Source organism: Capricornis sumatraensis, chromosome 8, assembly GCF_032405125.1.
Source record: "Capricornis sumatraensis isolate serow.1 chromosome 8, serow.2, whole genome shotgun sequence".
NCBI classification, from domain to species: domain Eukaryota; kingdom Metazoa; phylum Chordata; class Mammalia; order Artiodactyla; family Bovidae; genus Capricornis; species Capricornis sumatraensis.
The window spans coordinates 57,671,293-57,694,545 of NC_091076.1; the positions used below are offsets into that span (position 1 = coordinate 57,671,293).

Below are 23,253 nucleotides of genomic sequence, written 5' to 3' on the forward strand. Positions count from 1 at the left end.
AAAAACATGTCTTTTATCTTCTGGGACTTCTGGCCTTGGAAAGGAACACGCAAGATACACACTAGAAATCAGACATGGCAATCAAAACTGGGTTTCAAATGGATACTTGCCTCTTTTTTTCCTCTTTAAATTGGTAAGCAAACTTATTTTCCCAGCAGTAGCCCAACTTTAGGGGCTGAACATAAGCTGCAGCTTTAGCCAACTCCACTTCCCCATACCCTACCAGGACTTGGTAAACCTTAAAAGGGAATACTGTCTGACTAAAGCCAGACAACTGGCCCCTTAAGAGCACATTTATAATTTATTTATGGCCTAATATTTTCCAATGATAGGATTAATAAATCATGTTTTCATTCAACTTGTTTTCTCTGAGGTATGAATTTCTCTATTTTGATACCAGATCTTAACATGTTTTATTTTGCTTGTCCATTTTCCAGTTCATTTTTGCAGCTACAGGGAGAAATTTATTAGTCTGTATTGCCGCCTTTCTGCTGTTGTGGAGCTGGATTCTCTGAATACCCAACAGTCCCTGAGGGAAGCAATCTCAGACAGCGAAGTTGCAGCTGCCAAACAAAGACACCAGCAAGTCTTAGATCTCATTCAGGTAACAGTTTGTTTTATCTGAGGTAAGAGGAAGAAGGAAGGGACACGGTGGTGAGGATGAGACCCAAGCATGAGAAAGAACAGCAGTCTGGGCAAAAGACCACTATGTGCAAACAGACTGTTAATTTGGTTTAAATGCGGAACTCAGGGAAATACGAGTTTTTAAACAAAGGCTTAAGAAAAAGCTACAGATAAATCAGTGTTAATAAGACCTCTATCAGGCCCTGTCGTGGGTCGCTGTAGTCTCCTACGTTGAACAGAAAAACAACTGCCAGAAAAAGTGGAGATCAGAACATTAGTACCCAGTAGCCCAGTGATAATTCCAACAGAAAGAAAAACTGTATTAATTCATTCAATATCCGAGAGAAAAAGAACAGAATGATCCATCGGCTTGTGTAAACCCAAATTCAGGACATGAGAGTTCTCATTCTTTGGACTTCTTTCTGGCAGAACTGACATTTTAATGCGTAGCTATACAGGCTTAACAATGTGTGAGCCCTATGGTGACGTCTCAGGGTCTCGAGCCAGTGGGACTGAGTAGTCATCAAGAGAATTTGGATCTGGTCTGAAACTGCCCCTAAATCCCTTGGACAAGTCTTACGATCTTTATGCCTGTGCGTGCATGCATACTAAGTCGCCTCAGCAGTGTCCAACTCTGTGCGACCCTATGGACTATAGCCTGCCAAGCTCCTCTCTCCATGGGATTCTCCACGCAAGAGTACTGGAGTGGGTTGCCATGGAATCTTCTTCTCCAGGGGATCTTCCTGACTCAGGGATTGAACCTGTGTCTATTACATCTCCTGCATTGGCAGACAAGTCCTTTACAACTAGCGCCATCTGGGAAGCCCTTTTATGCCTGCAGTATAACCCAGTTCACAAAATGAAGGCACGGTCCCCTCTTAACCTCAGGGGATACATCTCAAGACTGGATGACTGAAACTGCAGATAGTACCAAACCCTGGATATACTATTTTTCCCTATATGTACACACCTATGCTAAGTTTAATTTATAAATCAGGCACAGCAAGAGATTAGCAACAATAATAGAACAGTTATAACAATATATTGTAACAAAAACTATGTGAAAGCCTTATCTCTCAAAATAGCTTATTGTACAAATTTAATGTCTTTTTCCATCTTAACTAAACACTAATTATGTACTGTGGCCATGACTTTTGCTATTTGCGGTACAACAGCAAAACTACTAGGAATTCCTTTTTCCTTTTTCACAATTTCATGGAATGAAGATTCATTCTTATCATAGATCTTAGCAATTTCACCATACAGGTTTTTTGTCCCTTACCTTATTAAGTATAGGACTGTCAACTGTTCAATTAAAGAAAGCACTTTGTAGCTTCTCTTTGTCATAAGCAAATTGCCAGCATCTTGCACTCTTGCACTTTGGGGCCACTATTAATTAAAATAAGGGTTACTTGAACACAAGAATTATGATACCACAGCAATCTGATGACCAAGGTGGCTACTAACTGACTAAAGAGTGGGATATGCTGGACAGAGGGATGATTCACATCCTGGGAATGCTGGGCAGGATGACAGGAGATTTGATCCTGCTATTCAGAACAGTGGCAATTTAAAAGTTATGAACTGTTTAATTCTGGAATCTTCCATTTAATATTTTCAGACCTCAGTTGAGCAATGGTTATTGAAACTGCAGAAAGCAAACCATGAATAAGCGGGGACTTCTATAACAGCAATAACCCCATCATGAATATCACTTTGATATATATTCAGATCAATCTGATAAATAAATATTTGTTGGACACAAGCGTTGGGCACTGAAAGGGAGATATGAAGTTGAATTACACATGGTCCTTGAACTTCACTTAAAATTCATTAGGGTAAACAAGAAATGTGTATAAATACTATCTGTAAAAATGATTTAGGTGCCAAATTTCTTGCCTCATCACTCAGTCATGTCCGACTCTTTGTGACCCCATGAACTGTAGCCCACAAGGCTCTTCCGTCCACGGGATTTTCCAGGCAAAAATACTGGAGTGGGTTGCCATTTCCTTCTCCAAGGTACCAAAAGAGAAATATAAAAAAAATAAAGTAAAAATGTTTTGTGTCAACACAAAGAAGTAGAATTTTACTTATATTTGTGGGCATTAAAAATAAAAAATGCAGTAGAGGATGTAACTGATACGTGAGCTGGGCCTAGGGGCATAGGTTAGTCTCAGTGAGGAGAGACAGAATGAGGAGCTGCCAAAGAAGCATAACCAGATAAGGGAGAAAGAGCGGAAAAATCCTACCTGGGGAATGATGTGTAACCAAGATTAGTTTGGGCATAAACCGAGTAAAGGACAATGGTGAAAAATTAGGTAAGAGTGAAAGGAGCAATGAAATCAGATCACATGAGGCTTTATTAGAGACCATAGTAAGAAATTGGTACTTGATGCTGTAGGCCATAGGTACCCAGCCAAAGTGCTGGAGAAAGTCAGTGACAGGGTCTCACAGATGTTTAAGACAGATTCAAGCAGCGGAGGATATTCCTCCCATTCGCATTGATGTGTGGCCACACTGGTTGCTCACAGTGAGCACTCATTCTCATTGGCTACTAAATCATTTGCATGTCATTCCTAGACTTAAGGAGAAGACTAAAGGCAGGGAAACCAGATACAAAGCTATCAGACAACCCTCCAAGCAAGTAATGAGGACCTAAGATGAGAAAATGCCGTGAACTTTGGGCAAATAAAGTTCTCTAAATCTCAATCTCCTCATCTGTAAAATAGGGATGATAATAAGAGGACTAGCTTTCAGCGTCACTGAGAGAATTGAATACGATAATGCATATAACGATTTCACTGAAGTGCCTGCACATAATAAGTATGCAATAAATTATACATTCATTCACTAATAAGAAGGGGAAATACTTTAAAACATGATGTGCAAGATTGGGGGTTTATTAAGTACTCACGAAGAAGATATTGTAATATGCTTGCAAAGTGTGAGCCAGACAAGTCCTATCCTACTTCTCTCATCCTAAATGAGATATTTTAGGTGACCTCTTAGACTGAAAAAATAAACCTTTCCGGAACTTACTTGCTTTCTTGACCTGAAAGCACAGTATTTAAAAATTAAAAACATTGACATCATTTATTTTATTTCTAGTAAAAATGAAAGATTGATAGAGGAAGGGGGTGGGGAAAAAGAAGAAAGAAGCAGGAGGAGGATGTGAAAGAGTGGCGTATCTTCTGAACCCAGTGTAAGGAGCAGGGGAGCATAGTAAGAAGAAGAATGACGAGAATTCAGTTACTATACATTTTTAGTCCGGAATCTTCCACCGATAAACCTTGGGCCAATTTATTTGATCCAAGGGCCTCAATTGTAAGAACTGGACTGGACGACTTCTTAAGCATTGAGTTGGCTCTAACATTTCATGACTTCTTTAACAGCCATAGTTTCATAGATGCGCTTCTTTAACTTTCCCTTAGGTTCTATCTCCACTTTATTCCAGCTAAGGCTCCCCTGACTGCATTATGTCCAACCAAGAACACTGACTTTCTTTAGCCTGTCACATACTCCAAGAGTCCCTCGCTCCATTCTTACTTCCAGGTGACAGTCCTCGCCCCTTTCTCTCTCACCCAGCCTATGGCTCCTCCGCTTTCTCCTCTTTCCTTTTCAGCACACCATTAAGTGGGATGGATGAAGGCAAGCGAGGCCAGGAATTCTTTAAAGTTCTAGCCTGCTCTGGTTCCCTAAAGCAGGTAACTTGAGAGCCCTCTCTACGTACTCTCCAGCTAGCCAGCCAGGTAAACGGAGACTTGGATGAAAGCCAGTTCTCCAAGAGTTCAAGAAAGCACTTCTTGGCCAGGCTCAAACCAGACCGTCTCGCACCCACAGCGTTCAGTGGACTTCCTTGCTCCGTCCAACATGGATAATTTCACCGACTAGAGTTAATGCAGGAGCATCTCTCTCCTTAACGAGGCTGGGCTTCTCAGTCTCTCCTGCTCAGAATGAGAACCAGCTGCAGCCATTCACCCACTGGCATCCAGCACTCAGTCCACCACACACCATAATCGGCAGAGGCAAGTGCCAGCTGTGGGAGCATTTGTGTGATTCCAGATCTAAGACAGTGTTGAAGGCACTACACAAACCAAACATTGTAAAGAGCAAGGGAGTCTGTGTAAATACAGTTGGGAAAAGAAGCCAAGCAGCGCAGCCAGAGAGGAAGGGCTGGGCCGGGGGAGGTGTAGAAAATCATAGATAAGGTATACAGCCTTTACAGACAACACATGCAGCAGAAATGGCAGAGTGCAGAGACTTGGCACTGGGCATATTTGGAGCTGCTAAAGCCGAAAGGGCAATTAGGCTATAATTTATATACTGGAATGCTTCAAATGCTCCTAAGCTGTAATAGAAACACAGCTCATTAAATATAGCCAATCTATCATCCCCTCAAGCACCTTGTAACTGTGCTGTGAGAAAACCAATCACCTTTACATTTTAATAAAAATATTATCTTGCCTGCGTACAGAGAAAGGAGGGTAATTTATGGGATGAAAACCAAAATTTTTAAAGGGCAAAGTGAGAAATGGATGCAAAACTTTTAACCAACAGACCTAGTGAGTTCATGGGCTTTCTTTTTTAAAAACATGTCAGCAAGTCTTTAGAAGCTGTATTTGGACGTTAAAATCAAGGGGATTATGTTGTCAGTTATTTTTAGATCAACAGTATAAGGTAAAATGAGTGAAAATTGCGCTTCTCTTAGAGCTACTTAACTAAGTCCGTTAAACTCAGTCTATAGGTTTCCCTCTACTTGTTTCTGATTTCTCTTCAGTTAACACTTCTTCACTGCCATCACTGAGAAAAATTAAGAAATAAACATTGTCTCTACACATAAATTTTAAATTTTTTGTACTAAATCTCACTATCCATCCTCAGTAGTAAGGCTAAAACAACCTATCCAAAGAGAGCAAGTGGAGGACAAGTTATTAATAATTGTATTCATTTCTTAAGGCTGCTGCAAGAAATTGCCACAAACTGAGTGGCTTCAACAGCAGGAATTTACTCTCTCACAGTTCCAAAGGCCAGAAATCTTAAGTCAAGGTGTCAGCAGAGCCACACTCCCTCTGGAGAGGGGGAGAATCTATCCTTGGCTTCCTCCAGCTCCTGGTGGCCACTGGCGTCTCTCGACTTGGGGCTACCTCAATTCAATCTTTGCTTCTGTGGTCACACAGCCTCCTCCTCTGTCGACCACATCTCTGTCTGCCTCACTCTCGTAAGGATGTCTTCATGCAGACATTCGTCACTGGAATCAAGGCCCACCTAGATAATCTAGGGTAAAATCCTCCCATCAAAATCCTTACCAATCACATCTTTTGCCATAAAAGGTAACATTCATTCTTTTATCATATAAAGTAATACAGGTTCCAGGGATTAGGATGTGGACATATATTTTGGGAGGTCACATGCCGTCCACTATAGTAACAATGATTGTCATTGCAACAACTGAAAATTTTATAAGAATGTACAGATTACAGTGTGCACTCACCTACATCATCTTACTTAATCCTCATAATAATTCTGTTCAATGACAGAGATCTAAAGTATTAGCTAACCATTCACTCATACCTTCATTGGCTGAACAATCATTTACTGAGTACCTATTCTTTGCACAGCCAAGAGTAAAAGGTACAGAAGCATAGTCCCTGCCTTGGCAGGACCTCTAAAAGCTGTCCATAGTCATGCAGTGCCTCACTTTGAGAGGAGAGTATGCTGCATGAGGTGAGATCAATAAAAGCTAGCTGAGAAAGCAACAATCTCATTAACAAAATTTGTCCAAGCGTTAAATGGAACTTCCACTTTATTTACCCCTTGAACTTCAGATTTTTCCCTATATAATGTTCAGTGGGCCTGCCACTGTTGAACCTTCAGCCCAGCTCACTGGCTGACAAAGCCTGAAGCTCAATTTCATGCTTTCATTAACAACACTAAAAACTCTGCTCAGTTCTGTCACTCCAGGATAGAACATTACCAGAAGGCAAGGGAAATGGCAACCAACCATGCAGTGCCATGCATTAGCTCACTCAAACTTGCCTGTCACTCTGAACTCTCACAGTTTCAGAAGCCACTCTGTGTTTATTGGGAGCATCTGGTTTGTGGATATTCTTAAGTACAGATTAAGACTCTAAAATTTGAAATTTGAAAATAAAACAGAATATTAGATAGTCCCTTCTATAATCAGAGACACCTTAACCGTGTAGTATTCATACAATAAACATCTTCTAGCTGGAAACTAAGTGACCCCAACTTTCTAAGGGTTCTTCAAAAATAAATCATAAAGTGTCAGAGTTGGAAGGGACCTTAGACATCCAGCCCAGCCTCTTCTTTTCACAGCGAGGTAAATGGGTCAGAAGTCAATGGCTTGCTCAAGGCACCCAGTGAAATTAGATGCAAAGCTGTTTATTCCAATAATGCTTTACTAGTTCACACAGGACTAAAACAATATTTCTTTCTCCACTTGTTCTGAAATTCAGACTTTATCATATGCCTTCCCCATAAATCCTAATGAGGAATATTTCATTACATGCTGAGAATTAATAACAGTTTACATGTGTGCGAAATGTACCCTGCAGTTTTATAAAGCACCTTCAAACTTATCATTTCACCCAATCATCACAGCAGTCCTGTGGTGTATAAAAGAAATATTTTGTCCACATTTCACAAATAAGGCAACTAAAGCTCAAAGGGGTCAAGTGATTTGCCAAAGGTTGTTATAGAACCAATAAGTTGCAGATCCCAGCTGGAATCCAAGTCTTTCACTATTTGCCTTAAATGAAATAGCCTCTTGGGTAAAAAACACGCAAGACACAAAAGGTTATAAAAACGAGATATTTTCTGGTTTAGTAAATCTATGTTGAAAATATTTTACCCATGCTCAAAACCAGATACTGTAGAAAATGTATCATGTTGGACCCTCAGGGAAACTTAACACCTTTTTAAACCTGTTCACTAATTCAATGCATGCATGTATGCTAAGTTGCTTCAGTCATGTCCGACTCTTGGCGACTACACGGGCTGTAGCCTACCAGACCTCCCTGTCCATGGAGATTCTCCAGGCAAGATTATTGGAGTGGGTTGCCACGCCCTACTCCAAGGGATCTTCCTGACCCAAGGATCGATACCACATCTTTTGCTGTCTCCTGCATTGGCAGGCAGGTTCTTTACCACTAGCATCACCTGGGAAGCTAATTCAATGTATTTTACCATTTTATTCCAAAGCAAATAGATGAAGTTTGGCGTGAAATGAGGTGGATCATGGATGCTCTACATTATGCAAGATACAAGCAACCAGTTTCTGGCTTATCCATCACTAAGCTGATAGATCCCTCAGATGAGCAGAACCTAAAGAAGATCAATTCTACATCATCACATATAGACTGCCTTCCATCACCATCACCATCCCCAGAGATGCACAGAAGAAAGGCAGTGAGTGGTAAGCAATAAGATCCAAAATTCTGTGTTTCAGTCACCAGATGCTTGGTCCTAATCTCCACTGATGAGGTTTGTGCTGAGTCGTTAGACTCAGCAAGCAGTAGAAAACTTTGCTCAGCAGTAAGAGTCTAGAAGCATAGAAGAAGCAAAATCAGCACAGAGGAGGGTAGGAAGCTCAGGCAACGACCTGAGATCACATCCAGTTAGGAGTGGAGAAGATTCATGCCAGTTCCAGTTCAAGCTTCCCATATACAAAAGGAATTTGACCAAAACCAGGGAGTAAAGAAAACAGGCCCAGTCTCCAGTAAATAGGGACTGACAGGAAGGAGGCAGGAAGGAGGTCCTAGCCTGGGTAAGAGTTCCAGGCAAACTTCCCACCAACATGGCACCAATGTCCTGGGGTGAAGATGGGAAAGCAAGAAACCTTGGGTAAACTAGAATCCTGAGCCTGAGGCCAAATAAATAGGTTGGTCTCATCATGGATACAACAATCTGGAGACAACTTACAGATAAGCTGCAGGAGATGCCTAGCAAGCCACCTCCACTCTTGGGAATTAAATTCGACTTTACATGGCAAATACTACTAACTGAAAAAAACATAGTTAACACAAACTTCTGCAAAACCCTTTTATACATATAAACAGAGAGAAAACATACTAGTCAAAGGCAATATAATGAATGTTCTTGCCTAGAACATGTTGAAACAAATGCCATTTTTCTAATCAATTATAAAATGGTATTCAAAGCATCTTTATTCTATATCTTATAAGAGCCAATTTTATATGTTCTACAATGATAATAATTGATATTTTTAATAAACAGTTCTAAAATGTGAACTTGTCCCATAGGGGGCAGCATGGTGTAGCAGAAAGAGCCTGGCCTTAGAAATTAAAGACCTGGATTCAAATTCCAGCTTTGCTGTGCTAGCTGTATGCGCTTGAACAGATTACTACATCTGAGCCTGTTTCTTTGTATGTAAAATGAGAATAATCCTATATAAACCTTGAAAAGTTATTTTTGAATAAGAGTCTATGTCAGAGGTTCACAGAACATAATAGACAATAAATTGCAATATAGTATTTAATGTTATTTTTATTTCAGAAAACTTTAGCGGGGATATGAACCTTTTCTATAAGGAAGTTTATGTACATTCTAAAAAACTTCAGTGTCTAAAAATCAAAACTTGGCAAGTGTAAGAACTTGAGAGACAGCTTATTTATATTACCAAAGGGTTCTATCATTTAACAAATAACTCAACAAAATAATTAGGTAGGTTTTATAGATTCCCAGTAAGCTCAGGATACAAATGAAACACTATCCCTACCAGAAGCTAATTAATGGGGGAGACAGACACATTACAAACAACTTCATACTAACTGCATATGTGCTACTGATATAATAAGGATATGCACAGGGTGCTATAGAATCTAATGGAGGTGTTAACCAGGAACTCATAAAATCAAAGAGAGCTTCCTGGAGGAGGTGACAAAGTCAAGTATTGAAGAATAAGCAGAATTTGAACTGAAAAAGAGGAAAGCATTATAAGCAGAGGAGGCAGAATGTGCAGGTGTGTTGTATTTCAGGGAACTGGAAGCAGTCTGGCTGAACTCAGGATCTAAGGATAGTATCCTTTTTTTCTTTTTTTTTCATTTAAAAAGCATTTATTGGTCACCCACTATGTTCCAGGCACTCTTCAAGGTAAAAAGGATATAGTGATAAACAAAGCCAAGTCTGTGCTCCCATAGAGCTGGCATTCTAGGATGACAATGAAAATAGAAACAAGATGATTTCAGATAGTGAAAATTCCAAAGTATAATACAAAACAGCAATTAAGGTGGCTAGGAAGGGTGCTGAATCCACTAGGATAAACAGCAGAGACCTGTCTGTGAAGGTTACATTTGAACCAGCAAAAAAAAAAAGATCCAGTTATGCAAAGATCTGGAGTCGGATATCCCAAGCGACAAGATAGCAAAAGGCTCTGAGGTAAGCGAAGGGTGAAAAGATGGCCAAAGTCTTTGGAGTAGATTGAACAAAGGGGCTGGTGATGAGAGAAGGGGTACAGAGAAAGGCAAGGAGCAGATCAGGCAGGGCATGGAAGGAAGCTGGAATTTTATTCTATTTGTGACCAAAAGCCACTGACACCTTTTAAGCAAGGATTGATATAATCTGAATTATTCTTTAGAATCAAATCTGTCTGTTGCTTGAAGAGACCGATGTTGGAAACAGGGAGATCAATCAGAAAGCTATCAACAAAGAAGATAGAAAGTTTTCTGGCATCAGGACATTATGATGTCATTTACCAAAAAACAGATGGACAGGAGGAGAAAAAGTTTGAGTAAATGGGTATGGTGAATTTAGGTTTGTTTTAGGGCATTCCATGCAAAAAAGAAACATTCAAAAGCAAACAGGATGCATGGGGTGTGAAGTTCAGAAAAGATAAATGAACTAATATTATAGATTTAATCATTGTTGACATATGACTGCTTGATATTCGCTATGAAAATGCTTGATATTCCCCATGAATATGCTTAATATTCCCTAGAGAGAGTAGATAGAGTAAGAGAGGAGAAGGAAAGATGTCTGTGGAACAGAACAGCAAGACTTCTTAAACTGAGAAGTAAAGACAAGAGGAAGATAAAGAGAGCAGCGTCACAAAAATTAAAACATGTCAAATGATGGTAGACAAGGTTAAATAGAACAACAGCTTCTATTGTTTTGTTTCGACTTTTCAACAAGAAAGTCGTCAGTAACCTTGAAGACAGCAGTTTGAGAAGGAAAGGAGATAGAAACCGAATAGGCATCGATCAGGGAGTAACCCGGAGGTTAAAAAATGGAACCAGTAAGGATACACTCTTCAGAATCTTGTAGCTGGGGAGGTGTGAGCCTGAAAGGGTACGTTGACAAGGCAGGACAGATATACCCTCCGTTGTTCCCCAATTCACATAACTCTACAAACAACTCTTCCATTTCACTCCCACCTTCACAGCCGTTGTCTGTCCTCTCTGCTCACAGAACTTTCTCAGTGTTTAATCTTCTCTTAGCCACAGGCTCCTAAGTAGGTCCCCCCTGGCTGTTTGCGGGTGGCCTCTCCTGTGCCACGTAAGTGCCAAATTCTCACGTTGCCCAGATGACGGGTTACACACACTTCCTGCTGGGAAGATCTGGCCAATTACACTTGGATTTTATTATTAACTTAAAATGTGAGCGATCATCATTCTGTTTCTTAAAATATAACTCTCTCTTGGGTCCATTTATTTCTCTGAAGCCAAGATTCCATGGGCTGTGAAACACAAAGATGTGGAGGGCAGCAAGTGAAAAATGGAACCTGGGGAGAGGGAAACTGTTGGGAAAGGGGAGAAACATTTAGCATCTCCGCACAAAAGCAGAAGCCTTTCATTGCAACGGAATCTGCACCTGCATACTCTGTCCTCTCCACTAGGGTGACTATTTTTAATTGCTTGGAAACCATTAATGAAAAGGGGAAAATCCAATTTAGAGGTACATCCCCTCTGGGTTGCTCATAGGTCAAAGTTTACAACACAGTTCCATTCGGCGTGAGCAGGGGTCACCTAATTTCTGAGAAGTCTGCTGGAAATGCAAAGCCTGTCACAAGCCTAGACTCTGGTACCAGCCCAAGATTCCGTTTGAAGGCTGTTGAGTACCTTGGATTTGTTTGTGTGTGTATATGTGTATGTGGTTGGACGGGCAGGGTGGGAGGGCAGTGGAACTCTTTACTTCCCATTTCTGTGTGGTTTTCAGACACAAAGTACAACTCGTCTGAGTCAATTAAAATTAAGCATCTCCCAAAGACCCAAGGGGGAAAGTTGGCTCCTAGCAGAGGCAGCACAAGGCAGGGGGTGGAATGACTGGTCCATGGCTAGGTATTTTCTCTCCCACTTCTTTTCTGTGGGTATAGTGGTCACAGACAGCAGCAATTTTTTTTTTTTTTTTTTCCGATACTGCTATTTCTCCTAGTGATGCATGGGTGAGGCAACAAAGGGGAGGGGAGGCGCTGTTTCCTTCAGATGCATGTGAAAATTATCCTGATCTTCCAAATGTAACTCTTCCCAGTAGATTTTCCCAGATGAAGTGAAAATTAAGAACACTGTGGCATAAACTAAACAGCTCAAATAAATAAATAAATAACAGGAATCTGAAGATGGGAAATTAGAAGGTGAACAAACCCATGAGCTTCTACTCAAGGCTTGATGATTTAGAAACAAAATTCTTTGTTTCTAAATTATCTAAATTCTACTCAAATACAGTGGAAATAAATTCAGTGAAGCACACACACAGAGAGTACCCGTTTGAACAGTGATATATTAAAAATGTGATGATAGATTCTTAGGGCAAATACCACTTCTTTTTCCTTTCTTTCTGTCCTGCCATGCCCCTTGCCTTTAAGAGAAAAGCAATAGCTTTAAATCAGTTATTCCTTCCTGCAACGTCATCTCCCCATAACACCCTCAAAATCCACATCAACTCTACTCTGCTGTTGTTGGCCTGGTCTGCAGAGACCAGGAGTTGCAACACCCATTAAGTGGCAAGAAAGCCAAGCTTCCTAAGCCAGCACTAATACTATGGGCAGAACTTCCATCAGACAGCTCGTGGGTCAAGCAGAGGGGAAACACAAGGTTCTACCAGTGCCGGCCTGCCCAGTGGGTCCTCTAAGGGAAATTGAGGAGCGCAACCAGCTTTATTAAAATAACAGCTGGGCAAGGCGCCTACAATGCTTAATGGAGCATATGGCCTGGATCTGGGGATGGAAGCTGCACTCTGCATTCTTTTCCAGGAAGGGAGGGAGTGGCAGTGGCCTAAAATCCCTGGAAACTCTCCTCAGTGCCCTGGCTGGCATCCTGGAGATTTTCCCAGCTTGTTCTGGGAGGGGTATCCCACTCTAAGCAATAGGTTCCACTAAGTCCTATAATAAATAAGACAACCACTATGGAAGTCAAATATTTAGATTCCCACTAGAGCAGGGTTTCCAAAGTGCAGGTCCATGAACTTACAATATAATATTTACCACTTCATACTTAAGCCCTTTTTCATCTCTTTCCTGGGTTACTACAGTTACAACTTGCTCTTTCTCTTGATTTATCTCCTATCTCCTTTACTCTTGGGAGTTTTAGCAAAAATTTACATAATTTACAAATTCTTTGCTAAATCTAGGATGAGAAATACAGTACTGGACTAATACAAGACGCCATTCAAGACATTATTGTTCTTTACTATCAGTACAATTCTCACAGGAAAATCTTGAAGGTGTTTTTATTACCGGTTTGTATTTTAATGAGTCACCTTTAATATGTTTTCTAGCTATTCTCTATTTAAAAGTGAAAAAGATTTCAATATTAACACCTTCTGTTTCAATATTAACACCTTAAACTATTTTTAACAAACTAATTTAATCCTTATAGTGCCTATAGAAGATAGGTAACATGATTACCTACATGCTACAGATAAAGGGGCTAAGTTGGGAGGGGCTAAGTGATTTGTTCAACATCATATACACTGTAAGGAGCAAGGCAGGACTTCAGCCTAATTTTCAGATAACTGTCCTTTCTGCTACAACTGTGTTGACTCAAGTTAAGAGTCACCAAATATGAAGCAAAATGAAAAAAATAAAATGAAGTTAAATGATGGAGCTAATTGTTTTCAGACATTTCTGTGGCAGATTAAATTAGATCTTTTCAGACTGCTTTCAGTATTGTTTTTAGGAGGCAATCAAATCTCACTCTTTAAGCTTTCAGATTTCAATATTTGTTTCAGTTTCAACTCCACGCAGCATTCTTTACTGAGACTCTTGTATGGGTCAGATATAGCACAACAGGCTAATAATACAATGACGACGAATTCACACTCTACTCCTCATGGTCTGTGCATACGTCCACGTTCAGATCTAGGAAATATAGAGGATTTATATGTCCCTGTGCTTAACTCCTTCCTTAGTCCTTTCCTTCACTGACTGGCTTCTTCAACATTTACTAAGCAGAGCTGAATAAGACATGGTGCATGTCCTCTGGAGTTTACACTTAATGAGAGAGATAAAAATATAAGAGAATAATTTATAATAAATCTTGATAAATGCAGTAACAGAGATATAAATAAAATGCTTTATGAGCCAAGAGAACTGAGCAGCTAACTCAACCTGGGGACATGAGCACCAGCTCTTCCTAAGACCGCGTCTTAAAATGTGATGCTCAATCAAAATATCAGAATGTCAGCCCTTAAAGCATACCTTCATATACTCACTAGTCCCCTACCACCAACAAATTCTCACTATCTGTATGTTGTGGGGTCAAAGTGCAAACTGTTCTAGTAGAGCATTTGACCTGACTACAGGCTGGAAAGAGTTAAGCGATACAACCCCCTTAGCACTTGCTTCTAGACATTTTTACTATCAGACATCTAGTGGGTTAAACGGTAGCCAACCAAAAGACATGTTTGTGTCCTAACTCTCAGAACCTGTGACCTTATTTGGAAAGAGAGTCTTCACAGATGTAACTCAGAACCTTGAGATGAGATCATCCTGGATTATCCAGGTGGGCCCTAAATCCAATTACGAGTGTCCTTAAAAGACGCAGAAGAGGGCCCATGTGAAGGCAGAGGCGGAGATTGGAGTGATGCAGCCCAAGGTATGCACAGCCACGAGCAGCAGTAAGAGGCAAGAAATTATATTTTCCCCTAGAGCCTCCAGAGGGAGTGCCACTCAGCTGACTACCGTGAGAGAATACCTTTCTGTTGTTTTCAGCCACACAGTGTGTGGTCATTTGTTACAGCAGCCACAGGAAACTAATACAAACCTAACCTATTTCTCTCACTAAAAGCTTAATATAACTGTGTGGGCATCACACCAAGCGGATCACATGAACTAGGTCCCAGCCTGCAGGAAGCTTCCACAGAAAGCCATGGGAATAGCAGTAGAGCAGATCTTTGAAAGAAAGAAAAGAAAGAAAGTGAAGTCGCTCAGTCATGTCTGACTCTTTGCGACCCCATGGACTGTAGCCCACCAGGTTCCTCTGTCCATGGGATTCTCCAGGCAAGAATACTGGCGTGGGTTGCCATTTCCTTCTCCAGAAGGGGCGATTTCCTTCTCCAGGGGATCTTCCCGACCCAGGGATCGAACCCAGGTCTCCTGCATTGCCAGCAGACATTTTAACCTCTGAATCATAGGTCTTTGGTGTGACACAAATCTGCGTATAGTTTCCTATTCTGCCACGTATCAGCTTATTTGAGCTGGAAAATTTAATCCACTCCAGTACCATTGCCTGGAAAATCTCATGGACAGAGGAACCTGGTAGGCTACAGTCTATGGGGTCACAAAGAGTCGGACACGACTGAACGACTTCACTTTTCACTTTCAGGCTTCAGTATCCTTATGTGTGAATGGGAACTGGTGTAAGAATTAAATAAGATAAAGCTCCCAGAACATTGAGCATGATGGCTGGCTCACAGTACGCACTAAGTAAACATCAAGTACTATTATTATTATTGTGGATACAAATGAATAGTATATATGGATAGCTGAATAGACGACAGTGATCAAATAGAGAAGGGAGTTTGAGTAAAGTCAATTACCAGTTAACTGCCTGGATCTTTTTTCCAGCCCAGTGTCAAATGTTCAATTAACCTCTCTTCATCAAGGCCTATGGCACTACCACTACCATCATCAAAAACAGCTAAGAGTTCTGAGACCCTGTTTTCTGTTTCCACATGTGCGCCCGTGGCTGATTCATGTCGAGGTCTGGCAAAAACCACTACAATATTGTAAAGTAACTAGCCTCCAATTAAAATAAATTAATTAGCTTAATAAATAAATTTTAAAAGATTGGGAAAAGGACTGTCTAAAAATTGTTTTAAGGAAGGCAAAGTCATTCAGCCCAAGCCTTTATCCAGTTCTCTTAACTTGAAAAGCTGTGTCTGCCTTCTTCCCTAAGCAGGAGTCCTTACATTTTTTCACTAAAGATTGATGACAGCACCGGTGCTCCCAAGTGATCCTCCTTGCTATTTCCATCACCTTATGGCTCACATCTTCGGTTGTTCCCTTTCCAGTAGTGTCTTCTCTACCCACAAACACTTTCCCTCAACTGTGCTACCCACCATGTTCCCATTCCAGCCCTCCAGGATGGTTTGGCCAACCGCTTAGATTCAATCTGTCCCAAATTAAATTTAGCATGTCTTCCACTGCCCGACCCTCTTGCAGTTAAAACTCCTCTGGTTTGATGCTATTCCTATTTTCCAGGCACCAAGGCTAGAAACATATTTGTCATTTCAGGGCCTTTACACTTGCTTCTCCAAGTTGCCTAGAACACTATTCCCTAAAATTTTTATAAACCTGGTTCCTTCTGATCATTGAAGTCTCATCTAGACTCCAGAGATTCCTCCCCTGGCTACCTGATTTGAAGAATCTCCCTCCCAAGTCACTCTCTAGCTGAAATCCAGTTTCATTTTATTCATAGAACTTTACAATCTCTGAAATTAATCTTAGGTATATTCTGACTTACTTATTTTCTAATCCACCCTCTATGAACTTCTTGAAAGCAGAGACCATGTCCGTCTATCATAAAATAGGTGCTCAGTAAACATCTTCAAATGAATGACTTTCCTGGAGTTCTGTTTTCTTCCTCATAACTACCACTGTTGCTGAACCCCACAACCTAAAAAAGGTAAATATTTAAAGGAAAAAACATATCTTGGACAACAGCATCCCAGCTGACCTCCCTGTTGTTTCCTCCTGATTCAGTTCATCTTACATCCTACCTGTGACATAATTATTATAAATTTCAGCTCTCATCTTGCTAATTATTTCTTTAAATATTTCTGATAAATACCCATTGGCTACAAAATTAGGTACAAACTCCTTATCTAGGCATTCACTGTTCTCCTCTGGTTCTATCCTGTCTTTTTTTAAAAAATAACCTTTTAATCATTTATTTAAAATAATTGTAAGAACATCAGGTTGCAAAGAAATGTACAGGAATTTCCATGTTCTCCTTCCCCAGGATCTCCCCAGTGTTCACATCTTACACAGTTCTTGCACAATATCAAAACCAAGAACCTGGTACAATCTACTGTTCATCTAAATTTCACCAGTTATACTCATGTGTGTGTGTGTGTGTGTGTGTGTGTGTGTGCATTCATGTGCGTGCACATAAGCAGGTAGGCTCGACTGCATAGCTCTGTGCAATCTGTCATATGTATAGTCTTGGGTCATCACACCATAGCCAATTGTACCATCTCCACGAAACTTCCTCTGTTACCCCCTTTATACCTCACCCACCACACCCCACTCCCACCCTACCCTGGCTACTACTAATCTGTTCTTCATCTCTATAATTATTTCATGAATGTTACATAAATAGAATTCTTTATTTGTACTGATGAGTAGCATTTCATTGAATGGGTGTATCACAATTTGTTTAATCACACATTCATTGAAAGGTATTTGGGTAGTTTCCAGCTTGGGGTTAATACCAATAAAACTGTTATATGAACATTCATATACAGGTTCCTGCATGAAAATAAACCTTAATTTTTCTAGGATAAATTCCTAGAGTGAAAATGCTGACATCTTACTTTTGTAGCCCCATTTTCCCCAAATTCCACTCTAATTCCCATCGAACAGTCAAACAGGACTACTTACACTGTTTCCTTTCGCTCTCTGTTTTCTAATCCTTTCCTCAATATTTGTATATGTATTATTAAAAGCTGCCTCAAATAATTTTTTGAAAGTAGATGAAGAAATAAATTAATATACATAGAAACAGAGGTGGAGAGAAAAAATAAACATGATAGTGTTTTATCAATCCTGTCCCAATAAAATATGATCTCTTTCCTATAAACCTGCATCTTACTTGCTAAACTTCTTTTATAAAAGGTACGTTCTTCCACAGTCTCATAGATGCATACGCCCCACTCCCATTAAAACAGTAAAATCCCTGAAACAGATCATTTCTTATTAATTTTACGTTCAGTCAGCCACTAAACATGGTGCTTCTGTTAGAGCAGGAGCTCAAGCAAAACAAAATCTTCATTGTTGAACAAATGGGTGAATTAAGTATCTTTGCCGGAAGGGGGCTCTGGTCCAACCAGGAAACCAGGATGTTATATTTGCATTAAAATGATAACTAACAATACAAGTCTATACAGGCTAAGTGCCAAAGGATAATAGAAGCAAAAAATATTTCAGAAGTGCAGACAAGTGGGCAATCCTTTCTGGGACAGTTGAGAGATACTTTCTAAAAAAGGTTTTGTTTGAGGGAATCCTTGAATAGATGAGTGGAACCAAAATAAATAAATAAATAAAGGAAGTCCTTTTTGATCATCATTAGTTAAAGAACAACATATGAGTTGATCTCATTCTCTGTAGCTGGATCCATAGTAGGGATGTGCCGAAATTTTTAAACCGTTCCTGTAATGAAAAACATTTAGATTTGCATCAGTTAGGATTAAGTCTGAATCTGTGTTACAGAAAACCCAAATAATGGTGTCATTAACACAAGATACTTTATTTCTTTCTTATGTGAAAGAAGCCCAGAGATAAGACAAAGCAGGGACAGTACATAGACTCTATGGTCTTCAGTTCCACCATCCTAGAACATGGCTTCCTTTTCCAAGGTTGCCTCATGAGCCCAGCCAACACATCTTGTTACAGGCAATTGGAAGAAAAAACAAAATGGTCCATCTCCCAGCTAAGCCAGCTCCTCGAATGCAGCCTTCCAAAAGCTTTGTAGCATATTTTCAGTTCTATTTCACTCGCCAGAATTTAGTTACATGACCATGCCTAGCTGCAAAGGAAGCTGAAAAAAAAAAAATGTGGTCTTTTACATGAATGCACTGCTGTATCAAACAAAATTTAAGATTTTATAACTAAAAAAAGGATAATGGATATTGGGTAGCAGCCAGCAGCGAACGAACAAAACTGAACTCTTGTCCTGCCAATGAGTAAGGAATGTCATCTTCTACAGCCAGGAAAAAGAAAAAAAGGAAAAGAAACACTTCACTCCCTGACCCTGAAATAAACAAACAACCAAAAAATATATATTACATCTGGTTCTAGTCCCTAAAATAGAAGAAACCTTAATCCCATTTGTGTAAATTACTCACTCCATTAACAAAACAGTTTTATTCCCCCGAAGCTTGCAATATTCTTCTGATAATTGTGTCTGAGTTTCCACCATGAACAGACGAACTATAACCTTATAACCCTGTGGGTTTTTACTTCAAATACCTGTTGTACTTTTTAATCAGCAAGCCAGTACTGAATTTGGACTCCCTTGCAGAACTTTGCCAAGTAAAGTATTTTTCTTTTCTTAAACTATTTTTCTTTTCTTAATGCTTCTGTGTCTCTAAGCCTTCCTTCACAGTAGCCTCAGCCACAAGGTTATTTCTAGTTTTTCACTATTATAAATCATGTTACAGTAAACAATTTGTAAATGCTTCCATGTATACATAGTGACAATTTCTCAAACATAGATATCTAAAAAAAGGACTTGCTGGGACAAATGATATGCACACTATTAATCTATTCTACAAAGCTGCTATCCAAAGAGCCAGACCAGGTTATAGTCCCACCACCATTATATGAGGGTCCCTGACTTTCTACACATCTCCAACACAAGAGATTATCATTCTTCTCAACACAGGAGTTGATCATTCTGTTTATTTTCAGCAAATCTGATGGGCAAATAAAAAATGCCCTCTTTTTTACTTCAACTGCATTTCCCAAATTACTACCTAATTAGTAACTATAGTCTACCTAGGTTGAATAGCTTTATTATGCTTATTGTCCATTTGTATTAAATATTCTTTGAAGTGTTGGTTATCTTCTGCCCATCTGGATTGTCTTCTAATTTACAGGAAATCTTTATGTAGCCTGTAAAATTCATCTTTTCTTATACATATTATCAGGAGAAGGCAATGGCACCCCACTCCAGCACTCTTGCCTGGAAAATCCCATGGGTGGAAGAGCCTGGTAGGCTGCAGTCCATGGGGTCGCGAAGAGTTGGACACGACTGAGCAACTTCACTTTCACATTTCACTTTCAAACATTGGAGAAGGAAATGGCAACCCACTCCAGTGTTCTTGCCTGGAGAATCCCAGGGACAGGGGAGCCTGGTGGGCTGCCGTCTATGGGGTCGCACAGAGTCGGACACAGCTATAGTGACTTAGCAGTAGCAGCATACACATTATCACTATTTTCTTTGAATCTATCCCTTATCTTTATTTTATGTGGTCATTTCAAAGTATTAAGCTTTCATATATTCAAATTATCAGTTACTTCTTTTCTGACTTCTGGGGTTTTATCTTGCTTAGAAAGACCTTCCTACCCAAAATTACAAACATACTGTTTTCTAATACTTGTAGAGTTTGCTTGTTATATTTAAACAACATGGAATTTACTTTTATATGTGAGATAAGGGAGGATGTTCTCGAATTATTTTACTAAAGGATAACCACTTGCACCAATACTATATACTGAAAACTCTACTCACTCCCCTAGTTTGAAGTGTTATCTTTACCGTATGTTCAATCATCACACTGAATTAAGACAGTTCCTGAACTTTATATTTCTGTTTTACAGGTCCATCTGTCCATTATACATCAATTCTTATTGGAAGGTTTAATTACCAAAATTCTATAATATGTTTTGACACCTCATAAATCAGGCTCTTTCCTATTGGACCTTAAAAAAAACCTTAGTTATTTTCACAAATTTTCTTTGCCTGATAAATTTAAAAATCCATTTATTAAATTCCATTTAAAAATCCCATGGAAGGGATTTCCCTGGTGGTCTAGTGGCTAAGACTCAGTGAGATCCCCGGTCAGGGAACCAGATCTTACATGCCACAACTAAAGATCCCTCCTGCCACAACTAAAACCCAGTGCACCCAAATAAATAAATAATCCTATGGCGATTTTTGAATGGGACTGGCTCAGATTTGAAAATGAGCGATTTCTTGTTCTTTTTAACAGGACTTGAATGTTTTCCAAATTAGCTTATATTTACCAAGTACCCAATATGGCCTGAATTCTGTGGAAAATTCAAAGGAGTTTAAGACAGTTTTTGTCCTATAGAAATGTACAACCTGGTTGGGAAAAAAATATAAACACTTTGTACTGCATTAAATTACAAATACTGTGTTTACAGAACTAAACTTCTGGTTCACTTACGACCAACGTAGCATGCCCTTTGAGGCTGATTTTCGCCTCTGATTTCACTTGTTTTATTTTTTCCTTTGGCCTTAATTTTTTTTTTCTTTTTAAACACTGACAACAAGGTTAACTATTTATACGTATAAACGATTTTTTTACAGTCACTTTAAGTAAGAAGTTCTATTATCACCCCCATTTTGCAGATAAGAAAACTGAAGCTCAAAGAGGTTAGGTTAAGTAACTTTCCCAAGATCACAGAGCAATCTGGAGGACAGCCAGGGTTTGAATCCAGGTTTCCCTGACTTCCGCCACCGTAGGGCCTCCTCTTCTTTCCCCCTTTTAAGTTTCTGCTATTTTATCAACTGCAAAAGTCACCTCTGAAATAAGATTAGGGAACGAATAAATGAATGACATCCAGGTTTATTTCCTGTTTCACCCTCTCTCCACAAGTCCAGGGAAAAGTGAATAGTAACATTAGGTGTGGGCAAGGGAGGGCATGTTGCGCTCTGCTGCGGCAAGGCTGGTTGGTCCAGTCAGACTCCCTCTCCCTCCTTCTGCTTTTAGCTAAGAACGGGATCTACTAAATAACATAGAATCCTACACAGAACGACAATGTGGGACCCCTTGCTCAAAACTTACTGAAATATCAAGAAATAAGCGGAGACCACTAAACAAAGCATAAGCCCTTCTAGGCACGGGGGTGTGGGCTCAAACATAGGACCCGTACTTGAGCCCTGGCTAGGAGTTTCTCTTTTTTTCTAAGCGCAGTCTCTGGCTTTGCAGATTCACAGCCTTACTCTGACGAAGAAGGCTGCTCAGAAGTCTTCCTGCCCACCGACAGCGACTACGACTCCAGTGACGCCCTGAGCCCACGAGACCTGGACCTGGTCTACCTGTCATCGCACGACATTGCCCAGCAGTCCCGGAACGGACTGAGCGGCAGTGCCCCCGACGTCCTGCAGGTGCACGATATGAAGCCTCCTTCGGGGCCAGGCCAGGACACCGATCACGCATGTGCCGAGCTCCTGCACAGCCTGACCCTCACAGGCCTTCCGCCCAAGAACCACGCCAAGATGGTGCCAGGAGCACGGCCGCCGCTAGGCTTCCTGGGAAAACGGAAGTCGGCCAAGCAGCCGCACTACGGCGGTTTCAGCCGCCATCACCGCTGGCTGCGCATGCACGGTGAAACGCAGTCGCTGTCGTTGTCAGAGGGCGTGTACACACAGCACCTGTCCAGGGCCTGTGGCCTGGCCCAGGAGCCTGAGGAAGCCGAGCGACTAGGACCTGCCCCCGAGGGGCCACGGGGCCTGGCTCTGGCCCATGCTGCCAGCCTCCCAGAGGAGCGGAAGAGCAGCCTCCAGGACCCCAGGCCTGCGGTGCACCGCATCTGTGTGGAGGCCTACCCTGCAGCCCTTGTGGACACCAAACCCTGGGCCGCCTTAAATCCTGCCGTCATAGGCCACTCGGGCCTGCCCAGCGCCGGGGGCCCGGAGTTGAGCCCAGAGGACCCTACCACTTCCCCTGTGTCGGAGATACTCAGCAGCATGCTTTAGGGAGGTCTACAATTGGCTGTCTACTTTTCACTGAGAGTCCGTGCATTTTCCATCACCCTACCCCAGCCCGCCTCCACCCCTGTTTTCACCAATTTGAACTGCTTTCAACGTTAAAAATCCAAAGGTTAGAGGTTCAAGGTCCTCTTTTTTAGAGTTGGAGTGGAGGCAAGAGTGGCCAGTCTCATACCCAGTTCAGCCTATAAAGGACATAAAAGAGCTTTAGTGTCAACATGGAATCCTGGACACAAGAGTTCAAGCATACCATCCTGATGGTCGCACCTGTGGCAGAGGTTTGTTGTTCAGTTTCTGCGACGTGTCCAGCTTTTTGTGATGCCATGGACTGCAGCAGGCCATGCTCCTCTGACCTCTACCTTCTCCTGGAGTTTGTTCAAAGTCATGTCCATTGAGTTGGCAGTCCTATCTAACCATTTCATCCTCTGCTGCCCTCTTTTCCTTTTGCCTTCAATCTTTCCCGGCACCAGGGTCT

At 40.8% G+C, this 23,253-nt stretch overlaps 1 protein-coding gene across 2 annotated transcripts in view; it reads left to right on the forward strand.

The window, feature by feature from the left end:
* ANKFN1 (ankyrin repeat and fibronectin type III domain containing 1) overlaps positions 1–22,766 on the forward strand; it is a 193,848-nt gene extending 171,082 nt beyond the window's left edge. For both annotated transcript variants that reach the window (XM_068978753.1, XM_068978752.1), the window contains 3 exons: positions 438–604; positions 7,846–8,059; positions 21,997–22,766. In XM_068978753.1, the coding sequence (XP_068834854.1) occupies positions 438–604; positions 7,846–8,059; positions 21,997–22,766 (1,151 nt within the window). The remainder of the gene's footprint in view (positions 1–437; positions 605–7,845; positions 8,060–21,996) is intronic.
* The last annotated feature ends 487 nt before the right edge of the window (positions 22,767–23,253 follow it).